Raw genomic sequence first — 19,030 nt, forward strand, 5'->3', positions numbered from 1 at the left:
ATTGTGGTTTTTCTGGGTGGTGGTAAGTGAAGTTAATGGGATTGTTAAAGTGAAGCTATGATTTTGGAGGGGAAATTGCAGGAGCAGGGTTTTGGTTAATAAGATGCTGATATCTTTTTTTGATGACGTATGTTAGAAAGGGCTGATAGTGCAGGTGTGTGAAGACATAAACCTCTAATTTTCAGTTTTTGCATACAAAGTTATGCACATGAATATGACAGTCTTGAGTGAGATCATGGCCTTCAGATTCCTTAATGGAGATGAGTGGTTTCATCCCAGTATGTGATCCTTTCAGTAGATATCTCCAAAGCTTTGTTATAGGCAGTTTTGGGTGAATTTAATTAGTGATGCACCGATCAGGAAATTTGAGGCCGATATGGTCACTGACATTTTAACACTAAATATTAATTTTTAAAGTGCCCCTTGGCCTTGCCACACTTTTACAAGTTAGGCTTTATGCTGCAGTTATGGTAATGTCCCACACTGTAATAAGGCTGAAACGATTAGTCAACAATATAAAATTGTTGACAAATATATTTTATTGTCGAATAGTCTGATTTCATTTAACACAACATGAGATCTTTTGAAACGCCAACGATGACGCGGGGAGCAGCACTTCAGCTCGCACTTGATTGAGGAGAGGATGAAAGAACAGCTCACAGTCCAGATGCACTCCAAACTTTCCAAATAGATTAAGGTGATATAGATCACAGTGTATTCTAATACAAAAATGCAAAATAAGTAAATACAGAAGCAGTGTCATCATGAAATAAAGCGGAGCCGTACCTGATGTTCCGCTTGAGCAAAACTTGCCTGTCAGAGCGTCCAAAAAGGAAGCCGTCATATACTGTATTTAATGCATCCTTATTGCAGAGAGTTTCAAAGTTTTCCCGGCTGATATACTGTCTCGCACGGAGACCCTAAGATGGAGACAGCTCTATAAAGATGAAAGATTGATTTTTGTGAGTTAAAGATGGATCGAAATCAAGTGAACAAAATGGTGTGAGGGTGTAGTCTTAGCCCATTATACAATGCAAAATAAAAAATGTATTGTCTTTTTTGGTTTGTTTTCCAGTATAAATATCTAAAACTCCTTATGTACATTCACTTTAGCAGCTATACTGCAGAAGAAAAAATTGTTATCGGAGAATTTTTTTATATAATATTTAATTCATTTAAATATTTCAAAATATCGAACAATCCTTAAAACAAGATACATTTACCTGAGAAGCAACATATAAGATATTTAGAATTTTAGAGCTTTTATGTTGAGTATGAGTAATATATGAGTATATATGAACAAGTGAAAAAATACACTTATCAAAATACATTTCTATTTAAGATACATTCTCTTAAAGCAAGTCTAAATATCTTATATGTTGCTTCTCAAGTAAATGTATCTTGTTTTAAGGATTTTTAGATCATGTTAAATGGAAAACAAGACAAAAACATTTGATAACAATAGGATTTTTTGCAGTGAAAGTTTTAATTAATGAAACAATTAAAATCCAAGTAGTTTTTCCCCTTTAATTCAATGAATGTCATTGAGGTATTTGTAAAAGATGATTTTGTCCTCTTTATTGTTAAGCACATTTAAAACAACCTTTTAAGTCGGGGCACAAGCTGATGAGTTGGTTGAGCTAATGATTAATCTTTGCAATAATCACCCGAATAGTCTAATTATCTTTCTAATAATCGTTAGATTAGTTGATTTATAAAAATAATCGTTAGTTGCAGCCCTACACTGTAAAATGACATTCAGTTTACATTATTGTGAACTTCTAACATTTATTTGAATTGAAAATAGTTAATAGTTCTGTTTTCACTACATCAAAGATAATTGTGACATACTGGCAACCTGTAAACACCATGAGAGCATCACACACAGTAGACATATATTCAAAAATAAAAGTGATATAGCTACTACAAGCTCCAAAACTGCTCCAGTGAGAAATCATTAGTACCTATGATTTGTTTATTGTCTTTGACATTTTGTTTAAATCAGGAAATATTAAGCAACTGCGTGAAGAAGCGGTGCTGTTTTGAAGGTTAAACTGTTATCGCTGTTACCAGTGGTATTGTGACAAACATATGTCTGATTTAAATTTGGGTTCTCACAAAATAACATTTGGGTGAGTGATTGTGTGCACCTGAGAGCACGCATGTTGGAGTGAGTTTAACTGAGAGCACCTATATTTGCTCAATATCTTTCACTCCAAACACCATCTGAAGAATTTCTTCATTGTTCAGAGGTAAAATTCGAGCAATGGAATACTATATACTATACTATACATCAGCAAATATTCAGTCACCCGCCACAATGCCGTCGGAGGCATTTATAAGTACACGAAAAAAATATGATGCTACATAGAAAAACTTAACTAATGTGACATTTAAAATGTGTTATCAATTACTTTATGCTTACATTCTAATAGTAGAATTCACATAAGGTCAGTAAAAGATGTTTTTTTTTTTAAGCACTCGATGATGATTTAAAGTAATGTTTATAAATGTAGAACATTTTTCATTTGTTTTGTTTACATTCTGTTTACATGACACTAATGTGCTAATACACTGCGAGGCCATAATATGTGACCCGTCACGGAAACCAGTGACACAAGTCGGCAGCACAACTTGTGAGCAAAATGAGAAACAAGTGTTTTTTTCCAAAATTGGTGATTTCCGCTTTTTTGCAGAATCTGTTAGTTGAGATCATGAAGAAGCCTCTCCATGTTTGAGATAACAGTATTGGTATATTTAAAAGCGTACATTTTGAGGTTGAAATCGGCTTGTTTTTGGAGATTCTAGCATGCAGTAAGGGCGTGTCATTGTCTGTGTGTATTTCCGTACTGAATAGCCGCCGGCTTTTGCCCCGCCCCTAACAGCGTGGCTACTTATTATGCAGCGCTCTAGCCGGCTCTATCTGATATCAAAATTCAATGAAGATGGGCGCCGCAAAGAATGTCGCAGAGCGAGCTGAACCGTGGCGTTACAACGAAAATGTTTTGAAGTACTTCTTCGACAAGCCGGATGCTTATGAACAAGCGTTCACTGATTCTGAAGACGATCTGGCGGCGATGAAAGTGGCATGATAAGACTGAATAATATCCCTAATCTACAACTGAGCGAAGATGAAGGCGAGGAAGAATGTATCGGACTGGCGTCATGCGAATTATTGGACATTTAGAGGCAAACAGGCGCACAGTGCAAACTTCGGAGATGGTTACATCCACAAAGAAGACCCGACAAAGAGAAAGTGTGCCCGAGCGACTTATTTCATTGGAGGCAACGAGATCTGCAAGAATACTTTTCTGTTTCTTATGGGGTGAGTTTCCATAAACATCAAAGTTTGTGGTTTTTGTTCATTCTAAGAACAGCATTACGCGTTATCTCATGTTTAGTCCATGTTTACAGGGGAGCTTTACAGGGGTATGGCTTATCTAAATGAGATGTAAATGAGCCCTATTGTCACTCCCAGCAGCAGAGAGAGGTGAGAACTGCACAATCTTTTGAGGCCGTTTTCTCCCCTTTTAGCTTTTTTGAGTGCCTACCTTCAAATGGCCACAACTTCTCCAAATATTGTCAGATTTCCATGTGTTACAAATCGTTGGAAAGCTTGGAGACTACACTTTCAGAATCTGTGAATAACTCAAAATGCCCCAAAACCGACTTGTGTCCCTACTTTCCGTGATCGGTCACATATGCGTCAGTTACACTCGGTTATTGTAATTTATGATGACACTGATACTAGAAAGATGGTTGTATAAAAGAGTGTTAATGTTCAGAATACAGACAAGAATGATGACAGAAATATATCTTACTTTAGACAGATGTGTGTATGGCTTTTGCTGAAGATGGCACATGAGTGAATGGGCACTTAAGTAAATTTGATTACTTTTGTAGACTAATTAAACAAAAAAGGAAATTGCATGACATGGTCTTGGAAAATGGCTCTAAGCGAACGATCATACAGATGTAGGTAAATTTGCACCAGCTCACTAATAACTAGACACTGGTGTGTTCCTGTTGACTGAACGTAAACAAAATTAGCTGTTGGCCTCAAGAGGTGTCAACAGCTTTAAGACGAATAACATCTGATAGCGATCGGTGTCCGATCTATTGATGCATCTCTAAATGTAATCAATAATCTGAAATCTCAGTACAAACCCATTCCAGGTTCTAGATTTACATGCTCACTGAAGGTCCTGTGATATTGCCAAGCATTTGCTGGAAGATTTTGTGAAGTTTCTAAGTGCTGAGGCAGGCTGTAGTTTATTTTCTCTCCCAGGAGCTCCAGCTGAGGCGAGTGAGATGTGTGTGTTCATCCCTGCTGGGCAGATATGAAACCTACCTGGGTGTGTTTCCTTAGCAGGCCAGACACAATGGCCCAGCTGAAGGTCTCACTGGGGAGGGTAGAGCTGGAATAGACTGGATTGGGTAAAAAAAAATAAAATATTGATATTAATTTGAAATCTTCAGTATTGAACTCTTTGAACCTTACTTGTTAACCTTCCATATTCTCTTAACCTTACATGTTTATTTGCAGGTTTTATAGTAACCGATAAATGTATTTTGATGAGTCATCAGCTTGCTCAGATAGATTTTGGACCTGTAAGGGATTTTGAACTCTGTGAGTGGCTTTGACCAAGGATGCAGTTCTTTATAAATATTATCTACCAAATTCCTACACTACCAACTTGCACATGTAATTCTGGGCAGATTCAAAAAACATGCTCCTAATTCATGAACAGAGGCCCATAATTTGTTTTCTTGCACACCTAAGACTGGTAAAAGATCTGGTCAGTCAATATGTGTTTGTGGTGAAGGTGTAGGTTTATGGGGAGTGTTGTGAGTGCACTACTTCAAGGATCACAGCTGGGAGTGAGGTAATTTTAGTTTCTCCAAAGGAGAGATGTTTTTCAACTGTGTACAGACCACAATACTTGCTGTATGTCTGCATTTTAGTTTTGACATGTGTAATAATATAGTGCAACAGTGCTCGCACACCTTTTCAGTATTTTAAGTATTTTCCCATTCATTCCTTCCATAGACTATTCATAAAATCCTCCATTAAGGTGAATCACAACATTACATACTTTGTTTTAAGGCAAAAAAGTAAAAGGTACAAGTCTGTGTACTTACCGTCTTTCATGAGGGCACAACTATAATCCTATGAAGCATTACGAATATTGTAATCAAATATAAAACTATGGAAATATATAAAAATACTGATTGTAGGTTATTGATTATAAGTAGAGAAACAATATAGTTTACGTTTATTGCGAAATATTGCGATATACACCCAATATATGTAATTATTTTAAGTGTGCAGGGAGAACGACTCCTTTGCATCATTCAGAGTGTATCATGTGAGTGGGCGGTCGCTTTCGGGCTTATTTAGCTAGCTTTGTTGGGTGCGGTTCTCTGATTGGTGGATCTTTCACTGCTGAACCATGGGTAATGTAGTTGTTCAACAGGAATTTCATAAAAATACATTTTTAAACAATGGAGTTGAAATAACGCAGACGGATGGCTTCAACGGAAGCATAAACCATCAATGAACGACCCCGGAGCTCATGGCAAGTCTGTCTTTAAAGGTTTATAAGTTAGCGTTGAAAATCTATTTATCTATAGAAGAAATGTATGTAATTTTTACTTCCAGAACTAGACTGTTGCGCTCTTAGTTATAACGTTACTAAAGTAAACCTCCATATCCCTCCCCCCTTTTCATAGAGCAGTCAGGCTGCACAGATTGTGATCTTACTTGTGTAACTGCTTACTCCTAGTTGAATTCACGGTTAAACTCCTAATGCGTCTCCATATTTTACAGGTGTGAAAGTCCATAGTCTCTGAAAATTAGACTCAGAAAAGGTTCTGCTAAAAACATTCTTGGAGGGAAATGATGCAAGTATGAGTCCTAAGTCATTTCCTCAAGTCAGAGAGCCTTCGTCAGAGTATTTTTTTGAGCATGGGAACATTTACGCTTGTGAGCAGGATTAGTCCTTAACATTGTTAGTCATCATCTGTCTGTCTGTCTGGACTGTATCAGCCAGACTCAACGTCGGAGTGCTCTGTGTTTTGTTCCCTTCATAGGGAAATGTCACGTAGTAACGTCTCTATGGTGTCAAAGTATTTACTGTCAACAGAAAAAGGGTAACTTCACATGCCCTCCAACTGTAAATGTTTGAAGTCATGACACATGAACTGTTATGATTGTTGTGATTTAAGACCATGTTAGCATACTTAATTTGCCTTTACCAGCATTTCATTAGCTGGAGATCTGGCAAAGACTATGCTTTAAATTAAACGGATTAATTGAACACAATAGCATTTAAATTTTACAACAATTTAAAATATAATTTCAGGTTTAATACAAGATAACCTCAATCAACAGCATTTGTTGAATAATGTTGATTAACACACAAATATTTTTTTTCTTTATTAAAGCAAAAATCTTGGTTACAGTGGGGCACTTACAATGGAAGTGAATGGGGCTGATCAGTAAGCATTGAAATACTGTAAATAATGTGTGTGTTAACGTGATTTTAATGTAATAAAATTACTTGTTAAACTTTTCTTTGTGAAGTTATCCAATTGTTCACCTTTGTTGCTATGACGCAACATCATAAACATTTAAACAACTGTAAAAATAAAATTAAACAACTTTACAGCTCAAAAAATGCACAAGTTTAAACAGAAGAGTTTAAGTACATTTATAGAATTATTATCTTAACATTTCTGCATTTAAACCTTAATTGGCAAAAATTGGCCCTATCCACTTCTGTTGTAAGTGCCTCACTGTAACCTTGATTTTATTTTTATTTTTTTGAGGAAAAGGAGGGATGAGTCAAAGTTATTTTTTTGGGTAATCAACATTATGCCACAAATGCTGTCGATTGAGCTTAACTTGTATTGAGCCCAGAATATTCCTTTAAGGGTGTGTTCACACTTGTAGTTCGGTTCTCTTGGTCCAGACCAAAAAAGAAAATAACACATTTACTCCTGGTTCGCTTAGCATTCACACTGGCATTTTTAACATCGAACCTAACGATACAAAACCAAAGGCATCAGGAAAAAGTCACAACCCACTTGGACAGCTTTTATGATGTATATGTTCTGACAGAACTTTCCGATCATTCAAAACAATGCCAGCTGCTGGGCGAAATGCACGTTATATATATTTATGTATATATGGTGGTATTTTTACCAGCTGAGAACAAACGAAGAGCTAATCAAATGTGTAAAGGAGTCAAAACAGCGCCAGGAATTCCTCCGTTGTACACACAAACAAAGATATGCTGCAAGGACGGCTGACGGCAGTACCGAACTATAATGAGCAACATAGCTCCTATGATGAGAAGAACCAGGTATGCTTGAGGTCAGTATTAGGCAAATTACTTCCTGTTTTGGTCCGTTTAGACGTCTTTTGTCCAAGTTGCCTTCATATATCAATTGAAGAGTTATTTTGGAAGCAGGCCGAGACCCACTTTTCAGGCGGTCTCTATCCACTTGTTTTGTGTGCACCAAGGTTTGGATGGCAGCGTTCACACTTGTTCAAATGAACCACACTAACAGAGCAATCGCACCAGAGTTCGTTTTAATCCAACCAAACCCGCCAAGTGTGAACACACCCTAAGTGAAGGTTTAGGAGTAGTAGGCCCAGACGAAAAAAATACTCTTCGTATATGCAACACTCTTCGTAAATGCAACATTGGAGGAAATCCAATTTTATTTAATCCGTCTTTGTCCCTTATTTTACTCCGATTTAACTTGCAAAATAGGTTAATTTGAATCTCATCTGAATGCATGTAATGACTTGAGAGCAGAGCTGCTTATAATCTCTAGCACAGAAACTGTAATGTGAACTAAGAATAACATTTTCTGTGGCTATTGTGTCTCCACTGATGCCTCGGACCCAGAGGTCATAGTCACACAAGCACAATTCAACACATGTATCTGATTTACTGCTCTACAAAAAGAGTTTCACTGTTTGTTTTCTCCATCCCTCACATACATGCACATCCTCAGGCATTGGAGTGGTGTGGAAGAATTTAGTTCCCTATCGAGAGGTCTCTCCTATTGCGTAAGTAGCTTACACTATGGGAAAACTCTGTTTCTCAAGAAATATTGAAGTCTTTATGTAAAACGCATTGCAGCTGCACAGCAGACAGTAATGAGCGAGGCAGCTCGGTCATTGGCTGTGCTGCGGCAACTGCTCGAACCAATGACGGGGCGACTGCGCCTCGCGTTCGCGCGCTCAGAGCTCGCCGAAATTATAATAGCCAGGCTATATAATGGGCACCCCGTCATGCGAGTTCCTTTAGATTTAATCTCCTTCAGCGAAGACCTTCTCTTCGCTGGATCCTCCGGATTGTTGGAGTCTTTCGCCTGCCGTCGAAAAGCCTACAGCAGGACTGCTAAGAGGACGCCGGCGCCTTCATCCGCCTTTCGAAGCCTTCTGCTACGCCATCCGGCGCGCATCGCATATCCTTTACTGCAAGCGCTCGCCCCCGCGACGCTTTTTAAAGTAAAAGAGTAATTTTTCAAGGCGTTGTTTCAAATGCAGCATTGTCTCCTCCCTTATAAGGTCCGTCTCTGACCGACTTAGAGGATTTTTTATGCGTACCAGTACATAGAAAACTCGGTACATAAGATATGTGCTTGTGTTTGTACAATGAGCGCGCCCCACCTTGGGGCAAAGGCGCTCTGTGTTATCCCATTATATAGCTCGCCGTTGGCCGGCTGGTGGAATAATCACTTTGCTTTAAGGCTCAGGCATCTGCCTCTGAGCGAAGTCAGCATGCACGGCGTTTTGCAGGGTGTTCCCATAGCGTAAGCTACTTACGCAATAGGAGAGACCTCTCGATAGGGAACGACTCGGTTACTAACGTAACCTCGGTTCCCTGAGAGGAGGGAACGAGTATTGCGTAAGCTGCCATGCTTGTGCTTGGTCAGTTCGCTTCAGTCGATTGAACCTAAAGGAACTTCGCATGACGGGTGCCCATTATGTAGCCTGGCTATGCTAATTTCGGCGGGCTCTGAGCGCTGAACGCGAGGCGGCGCCCATTGGTCGCTGCGTTCAGAGTCGCCCGTCATTGGTTCGAGCAGTTGCCGCAGCACAGCCAATGACCGAGCTGCCTCGCTCATTACTGTCTGCTGTGCAGCTGCAATGCGTTTTACATAAAGACTTCAATATTTCTCGAGAAACGGAGTTTTCCCATAGCGTAAGCTACTTACGCAATACTCGTTCCCTCCTCTCAGGGAACCGAGGTTACGTTAGTAACCGAGTCGTTTTTCCTCCTTTCTTGCTATGTAGGACTATGGTCTGACTCACCTTCACTTAGTATGTTTACATGACGTTATAATCAAGCTACATTAGGTTTTTGTATAGTTAAACTACAGTTTTTCTGTCCAAGTATACATAACACAATGTGTAATTGGAGTATTTGAAGGAAGGACATCAGCTGGGGAAGTGACAGATGTTTTCTGTTCGATCTTTAGCATCATATTAGCATGCAAAACCAAACAAGAAAAGTCTTCTCATCAGCAAGACTTGCATAACCGACACAACATGGATTCATCTCATCTCATTCTTTTAGATCATGCCTGTAATGTGTATACATGCTGGATGAAGCCGAGGTGCAATCGCATTATCTATGTCTGTTAATCTGATTTAGCAAAATGCTGAATTCTGAAGCATTTACTTGACAAATAAAAAATGTGAATTATTGTTTTGTTCGGATAAAACAAACTTTTAAAGTTCATGTAAATGTACTGACTCTGCCCTTGTTTTTTCTCTGACTTTTCACTCTTGGTTTTTGATTTTAGTCACAGATGAAGACACGGTCAAGAGATATTATGCCAAGTTTGAGGAGAAGTTCTTCCAAACCTGTGAGAAGGAGCTGGCAAAAATCAACACATTCTATTCAGGTAAATAAATGTAAACATTAGACTTGTTTGATGTTAATCTCACAGAATCTGTCTGCTCCCTTTTTTGTGTTTTTTTTTTTTATTTATTAATATTTACAGTGACATTACCCTTCATTGGGAAATTTAACAGTAAGCCTGTAAGCAATTTTTTTCATGGAAAGGTTTGCAAAAATGGTCGTACTCCCTGAAAGATATTAATAAAAAAAAGTCCTGAAATATCTAACTGGTCTTTGTAACCGCTTTAGACTCTGTAAACCACAAACAAAAATGTGTCCACGAGCCACAGTCTCTGACTCTTTCTACCTGAGTTTTCATTGTATTATAGTTTCAGCAAATTATTGAGGCTTACTGCCATTTTTATGCCATGCTGTTCATAACCGTTGTTAGTTGAGGGCGCTATTTTGCTTCTGTTGTTGTTAACAACTATTTCTGCATGTTGTCGGCCTAAAAAAAGCTAATTTGGTATCTTTGGAGTGCAGAGTTTTGGAAAGAGGGGGAGTGGTTAATTCAATGGCTCAGAAGTAGAATGGCTAAAATCGCTTACAGCACCTTTAACTTAAATAGATATTGAAGGTGCTGATATCATTCTGGAGTTTTCACGTGACTGAGCCTTTGAATTAGCCATGAACCTTCATTCTAATCCCTGCCCTCTAAAGATAATTTTGAGACCAAAACCAAGCAAAAAAGCAGCATTGTTTGTTTCTGTTGCTGTCAAATTCAACAGTGGCATAATAGCGCCCTCGACTGACAAACATAATGAATCATAGCATCAATGATCTGCTTCAAATACAACACTTTGACAAGCAAAATGATTGACAGGTGAAAAGCGTCAATGTCCGCGGTCCATGGACACATTTTTATTTGCTATTTATAAAGTCTACAGCTGTCACCGAGATGGATGAGATATCTCATAACACTTATTTCATTAATATCTTTAAGGGATAATGTTTTGCATACTTTTAAATGAAAAAATAGTTTACAGCACCTTTAAAGCACTCCGCAACATGGCAAAAACCAGGACTGGCATTAAACTAATACTGCTTTGGTTTTATTATACCCCAATAAATAAACACCTTCTTTCTCTGGCTATCACTTACTCTATTCTTGCTCCTAGTCATGTTCCCCATCCATCCATCCATCCGACTTTATGTATTTACAATGTTTCCCTCCTTTAACAACACAGAGAAGCTTGCAGAAGCACAGCGGCGTTTCGCCACGCTGCAGAATGAGCTGCAGTCATCTTTGGATGCGCAGCGGGAGAGCAGTCGAGCCCCGGGTCTGCGTCGCCGGCGCACAGTCTTCCACCTGTCTCAGCAGGAGCGCTACAAACATCGCAATATCAAAGACCTGCAGCTGGCCTTCAGCGAGTTCTACCTCAGCCTCATCCTTCTGCAGAACTACCAGGTCTGAACGTACTTAGTGCTCAACTGTTTTATTATGAAATTGCTAGATCAGACATAGAATGATGAATGTTTATGTGTTGTGCATGTCTAGAACTTTTAAGCTGTTTTTTTTTTTTTTTAATTAACTTCTGGAAAATTTCTGGTGTAATCTTTTGCATATTTACACATAAGATAACACTTTTGTTCAATCGGTAGAATTTGTTTAAATAATTGCCATTATACTATCCCCCAAAAAACTAAGATAGTCGCTTGGCTGTGCTTTGACTAAATTCGGAATAAATGAATCTCACCCTAAAGATTGAATGGTTTCTCTCTCTCTCAGAATCTAAACTTCACAGGTTTCCGTAAGATTTTAAAGAAACATGACAAGATCTTTGAGACAGCGAGGGGGGCAGACTGGCGTGTGGCCCATGTGGAAGTGGCTCCGTTTTACACCTGTAAAAAGATTACTCAGCTCATCTCTGAAACCGAGGTACCACACACATTATTAATAACAATAACTAGTTCCTGTTCTGACCTTTCAAAGGCATCAGTATCTCAAAAAAACTTTCCCAAACCTCTAAGAATTGCAAGCATACATTGATGCAACATCCTCTGCCTTTTTGGCACGATTGATTTGTGACCAACTGGTCAGATTAACCCAGCGATTATTTTACTTAATTTAACAGCTTGTTTTTAAACCCCCAGGCCCTCGTTACCACAGAGCTGGAAGGGGGAGACCGACAGAAGGCCATGAAGAGACTGCGAGTGCCCCCACTGGGTGCAGCACAGGTAGGACATCCTGTGACCTTCACAAGGACTTTTTATTTAAACTGAGAAACCCCTTTAAAATCTCAACTCTCTGTAATCTGTCTTAGCCTGCACCATCATGGACCACTTTCAGAGTCGGCTTATACTGTGGTGTCTTTGTCGCTTTAACAGTCACTGTCATCATCACAGGTATATAGCCTCTGAACTCTCCGAAAAATGCTGTTTTACTCAGAAGTATTTTACCACATTTGACATTTCCTCTATCTCTAAAGTTATGAGGTGTCTTCTCTACTTTCTGTTTTGTACTACCTGAAAGTAACCCTGAGCCTTGTACCTTGCTCAAGGGTTCAACAGTTTTGTCATTTTAACAAATACATGATGTTTTTCACATATGCAGGTGTGGTAAAGCTAGTAGCAGGTGATGAGAAGAATGTGTGGCCCCTTGTCAGAATTTATCGGGGTGGTTTCCTTCTCATCGAGTTCCTTTTCTTGTTGGGCATCAACACATATGGCTGGAGGCAGGCCGGTGTGAACCACGTCTTAATATTCGAGCTCAACCCCCGCAATAACCTGTCCCACCAACATCTCTTTGAGGTTACTAGATATCTGTGTTTGAAGTTCTGCACAATACAGTGTATTGTTTTAATTATCTCTTTTTGATTACATAAAAAGGGTCATTTTAAACCATCTGGTTTGTTGTAGCCATTTTATTTAATTAAGATTTGATGTTAAAAGCATTATAGAATTATTTTGTGATACTTTTCATTTTTATTTCTCTCTCTGTGCAGATTGCTGGTTTTCTTGGAGTTCTTTGGTGCGTCAGTATTCTGTCCTGCCTCTTTGCTAAGGACATAAAGATCCCTATACAAGCAAACCCTCTAGCGCTCTATGGATTCTTCTTCTTTTTCCTCATCAACCCTTTCAAAACCTGCTATTACAAATCTCGCTTCTGGCTCCTCAAATTACTGGTAACGGCCAGCAGAGACCTTGATAACAATATATTAAACACAGCATTTGTGTCATACATTGATTTTTAATTACTTGCCATATTCGTATTCAGTTAAATGGTGGATTCAATTGGTCAATCACCTCTCTTCCCCTAATTCATCATCCATTTTTTTATTCATAGTTTCGAGTGGTCACAGCTCCATTTCATAGAGTGGGATTTGCTGATTTCTGGCTGGCTGACCAGCTCAATTCTCTAGTAGTAGTTCTGATGGACCTGGAGTACTTGATCTGCTTCTACAGTATGGAACTGAACTGGGCAGAGTCATATGGGACGCTTGAGATTAAAGACAGTGAGACGTCATTTTTCATTGATGTATCCAAAAACACATTAAAAGAATGTTGTAGGAAAGTCTATAGGCAGAGGGGTGTTTAAAAGCAAATGTGCTGCTTGAGGGTATAATTTGAAATGGTGTATTTTATTGTTTATTCCGGTGCAGTGCCTTGCCTCATAGACTTCCATTGTAAGTACATTACTGCAAACAGTTTTTGTTTGTGTTTACAAACTGAGGGATGCGTTAAAATTATTCTCCGATGTAGGTAGAGCTTAAAACCGTAACATTCTTCATGACAGTGCTAGGCGCATGCACTATGTGCAACAACTGTGTGCTGCTTCTTATCCAATTTTCATGAGAGCTAATTGCATTTTAAATGCAATTTTGGTGGCAGCTCAAAGCACAGTGGCCATGGCTGAGTGCTTTCTCTATCTGTATGCAAAAGAATGTTTCAAGCATCCTATAACACAGTCAAGACTGCTGGTGAGACATGGGCGAGCAGGAAAAGAACAAGCAGTCCAAGTAAAGCTGATAGAAATAGTTTATAACACATACATCGCGTTCCAGAGCAATCCAGTCACAGCACAGGGGATTCCTTGAAGCAGGAGGAAACACAAACGTCCACAGTAGTATTTCAATACCAATTTGTCTGTCATTGTCCATAAACACCATTTATGGACAATGACAGACAAAAGGGTAGAGAGTTCACGAAAATATAAAAATTTCATGGCCATGCCCACTGACTTTGTGCCTATGACGTATCACCTAGTGCTGCGCTTAAGACATAGCGCTATTAAAATAGGGGCCAATAGGCTCAAAAACACTTGTATTCAACAGTAAATGATCACGGATTCATGTATTTTATAAATTTTTTTCTTATCAGGTGAAGGGATTTGTCACACATATTCATATGGAGTGCGAGCTGTAATCCAGTGCTTGCCTGCCTGGTTCCGGTTTGTGCAGTGTCTGAGACGTTACCGAGACTCAAAGCGTGCCTTCCCTCACCTCGTCAATGCTGGCAAATACTCCACTACTTTTTTCGTGGTCATCTTTTCTGCACTCTATAACACACATAAAAGTAAGTGAATGAGATGTTACGTTCTTTTCCTGAACATCAGATGTTTTGACTATTGGTTTAAATTCCCTATTTACCCAACATGCATTACATTCTTGTAGCAGAAGAGTTAATAATTGATGATACAAAAAGTGGCTTTAGAATACAATGTTTACTACCATATTATTGATCATAATCCAATCATTGGCATACAGTTCACAGCAATCTATTTCACAAGTGAATTTGTCAATCAGTTGGAGATTTATTACGAGGGCTTGTTTAAGGACCCGTCAATGTACACCTGCGTCAGACATGCTTGTCGTGTCTCAGTTGTGTTGCGTCATAAACATAAAATGTTTAGGTCACTGTGTCAAGTTAAATATAGTTTAATACTCAATCTTTAAACACATTTTGAGATCCCTTCATTTGCATTTGCACTCCTTCAAGTGTTTTGAACGCAAGAACCTAACGCATGTTTGTGGTGTTCTGCCTACTGAAGTGTTTTTTTCATTGTATAAACTGTGCATTGCTCCTAGAGCTGAAATTTCACTTACTGTCCTCTGGAGTAAACAGGTGGTACTACAAGCTTGCATTTATCAGGAATCTTCCTTTTTAAAGTCCGGGAGCATTGCGTTGAAATGCGTTCATTTTTTTTAACGCATTATTTTTTGTATAATTAATTGCACTGAATTAACGTGTTAAATCGACAGCCTTAGTTTATACTCAAAACAAGTGTAAAATACACTCTTCCTCAGTTGGACTGTATTTGGATACTGAATTTGCCTTTCTTGAAGGAAATACCAGTAGTTGCAAGGCAGCACATAAGAATCAACACAAAGTCACTATGCAGTGTAAAAGCCCTATAAATATAAAATATATGCAAGGAAGACAAGATCAGACACAATTTAGTATTTGGAAAAGAAAGTGGACTGCATATAGAACCTTAAGAAACACCATCTATTGCTTCTCTCTTATCATTAGGTATACAAGAACGTCAGGTCTTCCTGTACGTGCTCATTGCCTGCAGGATTATTAACTCCTGCTACACCTTATTGTGGGACCTGAAGATGGACTGGGGTCTGTTTGACCGTAACGCAATGGAGAACACCCTCCTTAGAGAGGAGATCGTATATCCTCAGAAAGTAAGAAAACACACACAGATAGTTGCTGTCATAGGAATGTTGGCACTGGTTTTAGTATAGTAAACATCACATCCCTGTCAATAACAATGTTGATTGTAATGTTGGTTTGCTTATGTGCTCTCTTTAAACAGGCTTACTATTACTGTGCCATAGTTGAGAATGTAATCTTGCGCTTTGCCTGGACCATTCCTCTTTCTCTTGGGGTTGTGTCTACATACCCGAACATCTCTGATATTTTGGCCACTATCCTCGCACCGCTGGAGGTATTCAGGTGAGGATACCAGCAAATATGCACACAGCCATTCTCCTTATCATCCCACTTCCATACAAAAACCTGTGTTTTTGTTCAAACTTTGCTGATTATACTATTGGAAATTATATTTAATCATTAAAAAGTTTTCAGTTAATTTCTACAGTTGTCTACTTAACTGAAAACATGTTCACCTTTTCATCTAATCTAACATTCACGATTTTTATATTTCAGGTGTTTTAGAAATGACATTTTGGAAAATCGCGTGTCTGCGGTTTATAATACAGGAAAAGACATTTTCTCAAAAGTGAAACATTTATATCAAAACAGGGTAAAAATCCTAGAAAGTGTTTGTTTTTTTTCTTTATTAGGGCTGTCAGAATTAGTGTTAACGCATACAATTTAATTAAAATTTAATGCATTATTTTTATCTCAATCACGATTAACGCATTTACCATTAATTCAGCAGAAACTGCCTTAACACTTGTTGGAAGGGCGGAACCTTTACAGGGTTTCCGCGGGTCTTAAAAAGGGATTAAGTCTTCGCCCTTCCGCAAAATAAGGCCTTAAAAAGGTCTTAAATCGGAGCACCAAGTCTTCAATTCATAAGGTCATGGCATTAAATGTTGTATGAGGGATTGTTTTCTCCTTGTGGGATTGTTTTCTCCTTGCGTTTAAGTAGGGTGACCAGACATCCTGTTTTGAAGAGGTGTGTCTTGACAATTCTTTAAACATTGTAATTATGTCCTGGTTTCAGCTGGTAGGCTCACTGATTTTTTTTTTTCTACTTACATTTGATGTACTAATTTTCCACGCAGTTGCCTTTGGTATCGTTTTCAGAGAAAAGCAATTTCGAAGCGTTGCATTTGACGATACTTTCATTTTAGTCTTTCTGTAAATCTGCTGAAATGTATCTGGATACCATGGCAATGACGTCATACGCGTGGCGCGCACTCTTTGTCATCCTGTCAGTCAGCACAAGCGCACCAATAAAAAAATTGTTTTCAGCAACGAGCTGAAAGAAGACGATTAATTTTTTCATGCAGCACATGAATATGTAAGCGAGTATTTTTCTGCAATGTTCATTTCCCCGCAATGTTCATTTCCCCAGGAGTACGGAGGTAAATCAGACAATGTCACATTTAGACAGCTACACTGCACTTTTTACAATCACTTATAGGTTCAGATGTGGGGTTTGTATTTTGAATTTTTGGTTACAATGTTGTGAATTTTTGTGAAGTCATTTCAAAATTACACATGCAATATGACATCATATGGATAAGATGGGCTACATGGAATTTGTACATTTAAAAATAAAAAAACTAAAATGTGGTTAAATCATACTAAATCTAAAATAAAATATACATTTTCACAAACTATATAGCCTATACAGTTAAGTGCAGAAGTTTGCATAACCCTTTTGTTTTGACAAGTTTTCATTCCTTTCAGATGTATACAAATAGCCTATAAGAGATTATATTTTTTATGTAGTACTGCCCTTCAAAAACTAAATAACACAAATCATACTGTTCAAAAGTTTGCACCCCTTGGGTGTTGCCTTCTTGAGCATCAATAATTGTTTACACCTTTTGTAATAGTTGTGTAGTAGTCCCTCGATTGTCAAAATCTGGACCTCATATATAGCCACTTTTGGGAAGAACTCAAATGTGCAGAAAATGCAGAGAGACCAAATAATTTTACTGTAGTTGGACATCTTCACTGCCCAGGACAAAGCAGGGATTCATGAAAAATTATTACACAATCAGGCATTGATCGAGAAAGCAACACACCATATTAGAAACCAACTTCTTAACATGATCATGAGTGTAAATTCAGTTACTCTTTTGTCGTGTGGAATATATGTGAAGATATGTTGTCAAATAGCTCCTTCAGGGCAGTACTAAATAAAACAATGCAATTTTATGATACCTCATTTAACTTTTTTTTTTTTTAAATGTACACACACTGATATTTATACAAAATATAGGAAATACCTATGTGACCGTAAATGTTCAAACAGGCTCATTTAATCATACATGTATTCAACATTTACTTGATGCATTTTTGTCCTGAAGATTTGTGTTACATGTCATAACTCAAGTTAATTGAGTTCACACTATCTGTCTTGTTTGTTTAGGTTATGTATGTTGAATTTGTTAATTTGTTCGTTAATATGATTCCTTACATATTCTTAAGTTGGTCTTAAAAAGCTCTTAAAATTCTTACATTTAGTTTCATAAAACCTGCAGAAACCCTGCTTTATGATGTGTCCACCCTGAGTAATTACACTTCACAACAGCGCTTCCATGTCAGTGATAAAATGGAGAAAGGACCTCTTAATGCTGTTTGATCTACTAAATAAGCCCAGATGGAACTTGTGATAGAAATAAAGTATTTTTCATCCCATGTAATGTATATTTTAATTACCACAGACACATATTAAGTCTTACTTATCACCAAAATGCAGAATGAGACGTTTTTGTCTGCAAGTGCTTTTCATGTGGAGCTTAAAGTGGCGCTTGATGCTGGCATTGATGCCCTAGTACGAATCATGAATGTGGCTTCATGATTACTGTAGGAAAGCGAATAGCAACAGCACGTTCAAAATCTGTGATTAATCGTGACTAAAAAATGTATCAACCGACATCACTAGGTTTTTTTTGTTGAACAATTGCCACTGGAGTCCATGCTTTACAGTGATTTCACTATGAGTAAGGCGGTTTTAGGTATTCTGCTTTGCATTGTGCTTAAGTGTGCTCCTTACCTTTAAGGCACTGTATTGCTTTATCATTATTACAATGTCAGGCCTCCATACCCATGAATGTTTGCTAAAATGAATGCATGTTTTTACATGTGACATTAGTATTGTATTGAACAATAAATGTCATGTTCATAAAGGATAGATTTGTAGAAGTGGCATATACATTTTCAGCAGGACACAGCAAAGTAACCCATCCTCATAATCTCTGGTCCGTTTTCAGACGCTTTGTGTGGAACTTTTTCCGTTTGGAGAATGAACACCTGAATAACTGCGGTGAGTTCAGAGCGGTGCGGGACATCTCAGTAGCACCTCTGAATGCAGATGACCAGACACTGCTGGAGCAGATGATGGACCAGGAGGATGGAGTGAGGAATAGATTTGGAAAGAAGAATGGGAAGAGGAGCTACAGCATGTCCTTGAGAAGACCACGCCTCTCCTCCCAGTACGCTAGGCAAATTAA

At 38.3% G+C, this 19,030-nt stretch overlaps 1 protein-coding gene across 1 annotated transcript in view; it reads left to right on the forward strand.

Moving 5' to 3' along the window:
* xpr1b (xenotropic and polytropic retrovirus receptor 1b) overlaps positions 1-19,030 on the forward strand; it is a 33,463-nt gene that overhangs the window by 12,320 nt on the left and 2,113 nt on the right. The window contains exons 3-14 of the mRNA XM_052134662.1: positions 9,829-9,930; positions 11,114-11,334; positions 11,656-11,805; positions 12,021-12,104; positions 12,191-12,272; positions 12,481-12,677; positions 12,872-13,051; positions 13,213-13,381; positions 14,247-14,441; positions 15,399-15,559; positions 15,691-15,830; positions 18,791-19,012. Of these exons, the coding sequence (XP_051990622.1) occupies positions 9,829-9,930; positions 11,114-11,334; positions 11,656-11,805; positions 12,021-12,104; positions 12,191-12,272; positions 12,481-12,677; positions 12,872-13,051; positions 13,213-13,381; positions 14,247-14,441; positions 15,399-15,559; positions 15,691-15,830; positions 18,791-19,012 (1,903 nt within the window). The remainder of the gene's footprint in view (positions 1-9,828; positions 9,931-11,113; positions 11,335-11,655; positions 11,806-12,020; positions 12,105-12,190; positions 12,273-12,480; positions 12,678-12,871; positions 13,052-13,212; positions 13,382-14,246; positions 14,442-15,398; positions 15,560-15,690; positions 15,831-18,790; positions 19,013-19,030) is intronic.

This window comes from Xyrauchen texanus, chromosome 9 (assembly GCF_025860055.1).
Source record: "Xyrauchen texanus isolate HMW12.3.18 chromosome 9, RBS_HiC_50CHRs, whole genome shotgun sequence".
Taxonomy (NCBI): Eukaryota; Metazoa; Chordata; class Actinopteri; order Cypriniformes; family Catostomidae; genus Xyrauchen; species Xyrauchen texanus.